The 5,174-nt window shown below is 41.8% G+C and overlaps 1 protein-coding gene across 1 annotated transcript in view; it reads left to right on the top strand.

Moving 5' to 3' along the window:
• Positions 1 to 2,777, top strand: part of pias4b (protein inhibitor of activated STAT, 4b) — a 25,050-nt gene extending 22,273 nt beyond the window's left edge. Inside the window, exons 13-14 of the mRNA XM_023976825.2 lie at positions 2,351 to 2,491; positions 2,641 to 2,777. Coding sequence (XP_023832593.1) covers positions 2,351 to 2,362 — 12 coding nt within the window. The 3' untranslated portion in view covers positions 2,363 to 2,491; positions 2,641 to 2,777. The remainder of the gene's footprint in view (positions 1 to 2,350; positions 2,492 to 2,640) is intronic.
• Positions 2,778 to 5,174: the final 2,397 nt, after the last annotated feature.

Below are 5,174 nucleotides of genomic sequence, written 5' to 3'. Positions count from 1 at the left end.
AGTCTTCACTGCTATCTGCCCAGCAGCTAGCCAGCTAGCAAACGTCCACCATCTACGAATAGCAGCACTGTAGCAACTATTACACTCAACTGAACGACTTGATTAGTGTAGTGTTAGCTAGCTACATAGTTGTCTTTGCTGTCTTCGTATCCAAGATAATTGTGTAGTTTAGAGTGTGTAGTTTTAGAGTGATTATCTTAATTTACCGAGGTTAGCTAGCCAGCTATTTGTCGTCCTTAACGTAGGAGACACTGCTAGCTAGCCAACAGCTAGCCAACGTCTACCGAATAGAACTTCCGCACTCAACAACCCGGTCGCATTCCGCTTCGCTCACAGGTAGTATCACATTTTCATTTCATTTCATTACAGTACAACGGTTGATTTGTTTGATCGTAGCTAGCTACACAGCTAGCTACATAGCCGTCTTTGTATCAAAGATAATTGTGTAGTCTAGGAGCGATTTTCTAGGTTAGCTAGCCAGCTACTGTCGTTCTTTTAACGCAACGTAACGTAATCAACACTGCTAGCTAGCCAGCTAGCCCCCGAATAGCAGCACTGTAGAAACTATTACACTCAACGGAACGACTTGATTAGTGTAGTGTCAACAACGCAGCCACTGCCAGCTGCCTACAAAGTCACAACGCAGCCACTGCCAGCTAGCCTACTTCAGCAGTACTGTATCATCTTAATCATTTTAGTCAATAAGATTCTTGCTACGTAAGCTTAACTTCTTGAACATTCGAGACGCGTAGTCCACTTGTCATTCCAATCTCCTTTGCATTAGCGTAGTCTCTTCTGTAGCCTGTCAACTATGTGTCTGTCTATCCCTGTTCTCTCCTCTCTGCACAGACCATACAAAACGCTCCACACCGCGTGGCCGCGGCCACCCTAATCTGGTGGTCCCAGCGCGCACGACCCACGTGGAGTTCCAGGTCTCCCGTAGCCTCTGGAACTGCCGATCTGCGGCCAACAAGGCAGAGTTCATCTCAGCCTATGCCTCCCTCCAGTCCCTCGACTTCTTGGCACTGACGGAAACATGGATCACCCACAGATAACACTGCTACTCCTACTGCTCTCTCTTCGTCCGCCCACGTGTTCTCGCACACCCCGAGAGCTTCTGGTCAGCGGGGTGGTGGCACCGGGATCCTCATCTCTCCCAAGTGGTCATTCTCTCTTTCTCCCCTTACCCATCTGTCTATCGCCTCCTTTGAATTCCATGCTGTCACAGTTACCAGCCCTTTCAAGCTTAACATCCTTATCATTTATCGCCCTCCAGGTTCCCTCGGAGAGTTCATCAATGAGCTTGATGCCTTGATAAGCTCCTTTCCTGAGGACGGCTCACCTCTCACAGTTCTGGGCGACTTTAACCTCCCCACGTCTACCTTTGACTCATTCCTCTCTGCCTCCTTCTTTCCACTCCTCTCCTCTTTGACCTCACCCTCTCACCTTCCCCCCCTACTCACAAGGCAGGCAATACGCTCGACCTCATCTTTACTAGATGCTGTTCTTCCACTAACCTCATTGCAACTCCCCTCCAAGTCTCCGACCACTACCTTGTATCCTTTTCCCTCTCGCTCTCATCCAACACTTCCACACTGCCCCTACTCGGATGGTATCGCGCCGTCCCAACCTTCGCTCTCTCTCCCCCGCTACCCTCTCCTCTTCCATCCTATCATCTCTTCCCTCTGCTCAAACCTTCTCCAACCTATCTCCTGATTCTGCCTCCTCAACCCTCCTCTCCTCCCTTTTCGCGTTAGGACGACGAAATACGATAATTACGCAACTATCTTTGATACAAAGACGGCTATGTAGCTAGCTAAGAAGAAATTGCTAAGATTAGACAAATCAAACCGTTGTACTATAATGAAATGTAATGAAATGTAATGAAAAGTTATACTACCTGCGGACCAAAGCGCGAATGCGACCGCTCGCTCCAACCCGGAAGTACCCATGGTTGTATTCTCAGTCATCATGGAACCACCGGTAGCAGTGTGCTTTATATGCGCTACAGTCAATTATAATTTCATATCTTGGCTAGAAGACAACTCATCCGCAGACATCGATTGCTATCCATCTGACGATATCAGGTACATCGAAAATTWGTGTATAAGTGTGATGTTAGGGAAAGTTGTATGTGCTAGCTAACGTTTCCAAAAGCTAACCAAACATAATTACTTTTATGATACGCGTTTGCCTTCGTGCATTAGTAGCACATTTTCTAACTTATTTACATCCATTTTTATTTACACTTGTATGTTGACTTCTCCATATTGATGTTGATTTAAAGTTTTGGCTGACTTTTCTTAGCGGATGTACAATCATCACAAATTGATGTATGGGGCGTTTTCAGGCCCCGGAGTGAACAGAGGTGTACACGCAAACTCAGARGGAGGGCTGAGGGTCTTACGTTGCCWACTTCCCTTGCTTGGCTAATTGTTTGGACCGATGGCAAAGATGGCTGTGGGGATTCCCCCAAGGGCATAAGGCGAGGGTAAGTGGAGGAGGGTGTGTCTTTGATGTGTTTGAAACGCAGCCCTGGTGTAGCCTACACACTTCATGTTGTACACGAAGGACATGTTCGAAGTACTCAGTAGGCCATTAACCATAAGTGTGATTTCAAGTTATAATTTTTTTTTTCAGGAGGGGAGTCAAGCTACATGCAACTATTTAAGCTACTGGTTGTACCCAAAATACATGAAGAAAAAAATCTGACAAATGGGAAACGGATCAATCAATGCCACCCGGAACCATCAAGCTGAATAAAAATGTTAATTGCTTGTTTGTTTTTTTAATTCCTTTTTTGTTGTTGCATATAAACCAAAAAATGACTTGATATTTAGATTTTCACAAGTGGGTGGGTTAAATGTGGAACGCTTGTCATTGGCCAAATGCACAGCCAACCCTTCCTATCCCTTTAAAATAGGAGTTCAACCATATAACTATATTGTGTTAATCTACTAAGAAATTTAGAAATATCACTTCCTATTTTAGATTTAAAGGGGCAATCTGCAGTAAAAGCGCCCACCCTGCAACAAAGCTGTTTCGGTAAACCATGACTCAACAAAATTATAGTTTTCACCATGTTTTGAGGCTATACAATGTTTACAATTACATTGTTTACAAACCAAGGAGTAAAACAAGCTTATATTTTGGGCTCTGATGAGATGAGACGGTTCAACTTAGCTCATGAGGCATTTATAAGTTATGGGAGCCATACTGGTGAACATAAGCCAATTTAAAATCTTTGATTTCTTGCATGTGACAGAACGCTAAATTGTAGCTTGTCCTATCAGATAAAATGGTACGCTTTAGCCCTATGCTATCTTCAACAGGTTGCACTGATTGAGAGCTGCAGTCAGAAGTTTACATAAACTTGTTTTAATAACTCCAACCTGTGTTTCAACCACTCCACAAATGTATTGTTAACAAACTATAGTTTTGGCAAGCAAAGAGGCACTGAGTTTGAAGGTAGGCCTTGAAATACATCCACAGGTACACCTCCAATTGACTCAAATGATGTCAATTAGCCTATCAGAAGCTTTTAAAGCCATCATTTTCTGGAATTTTCCAAGCTGTTTAAAGACACAGTCAACTAAGTGTATGTAAACTTCTGACCCACTGGAATTGTGATACAGTGAATTATAAGTGAAATAATCTGTAAACTATTGTTGGATAAATTACTTGTGTCATGCACAAAGTAGATGTCCTAACCGACTTGCCAAAACTATAGTTTGTTAACAAGAAATTTGTGGAGTGGTTGAAAAACTTGTTTTAAAGACTCCAACCTGTGTATGTAAACATCCGACTTCAACTGTATGTTCTGCCACTCCATAAGGGTGGGGATACAAATGATCTTGACAACTATCGCCCCATTTCAAGACTACCTTCTTTAGCTAAGATTCTTGAATCCTTGGTTAATGTACATCTTCATTCCTTTTTATCTGATAATTGTATTTTTAATATAAACCAATCAAGGTTTAGGCCTGGGCATAGTACTACCACAGCAACCAYGCTAGTTGTTGATGATCTTGTCAATGCCTYGGATGCTAAAAAGAGCTGTGCTGCCTTGTTTATTGACCTGTCAAAGCCGTTCGACATTGTTGATCATTCTGTTTTGCTGAAGAAGTTATCAAAAATAGGCCTGGGATATACAGCCTGTTTAAGGTTTCAGAATTATCTTACTGACAGCACTCAGGCCATCTTGACAAAGGTTAAATCTGAATTTCTTGAGATTCAAAAAGGTGTTCCTCGGTTCGATTTTGGGTGCATTATTGTTCACCTTGTATGTTAATGACATAGGAAACACTTAATAGTTGTAACATTCATCTCTATGTAGATGACACAGTTTTGTGGTCCTGTGCCACCTCAGTGCAGCAGGCCATTCGTTAACTTCAGCATGACTTTGATTAAATTCAGAAATCACTTACAGATCTTAAATTAGTGTTAAATACAAGTAAAACCAAGCTCATGCTGTTCTCTGGGTCACGAAATGTTGACCCTGAGGACCTGCATATAAATACCTGGGTGTCTGGATTGATGACAAGTTGTCCTTAGTAAATATAGAAAATCTGACTAAGAAGCTAAGATCCAAGAGTTTTTTTAAATCAAAATAAATCATGCCTCAGTATTGAAATTCGGAGAAAGATTGTTCAAACAACGCTTCTCCCTGTATTGGATGTTGGTGATATTGTTTACATGCATGAGACAACCTGTTTTGAAACCCTTGGACGCAGTCTACCATTCTGTAATACGTTTTATCACGGGGGACAATTTTAGGACTCATTGCAGTCTGTATAAAAATGTAGGATGGACCTCTCTGTCTGTAAGAAGAGAGCTGCGTTCTCTTTTATTTATTTACAAAGGAATCTTACAGAAACTCCCTTCATATGTAACTTCATTAATTAAGTTAAGAATCGCAAGTTACCAAACCTATTCTCAGGAATGGATAACACTAGAGATCCCTTCAATTTCTTCAGATTTGGGAAAACCTGCGTTTTGGGTTTTTTGGCCCTAATTTGTGGAACAATCTGCAGTTCACAGCAGTTACATGTGCTGGTGCCACTCAGGCAGTTTACATTATTGATTGCGTACCTCTATGTAGTTGAATGTTATTGCTTTTATTAAATGTTTATTTTGTTGTGTGCTAAATTATATTGTTTTATACACATACACTA

The sequence above is a fragment of the Salvelinus sp. IW2-2015 genome, linkage group LG32 (genome assembly GCF_002910315.2).
Source record: "Salvelinus sp. IW2-2015 linkage group LG32, ASM291031v2, whole genome shotgun sequence".
Lineage (NCBI taxonomy): Eukaryota > Metazoa > Chordata > Actinopteri > Salmoniformes > Salmonidae > Salvelinus > Salvelinus sp. IW2-2015.
Note: the sequence above shows the minus strand (reverse complement) of the source record. Positions and strands in the feature narration are given on the sequence as shown.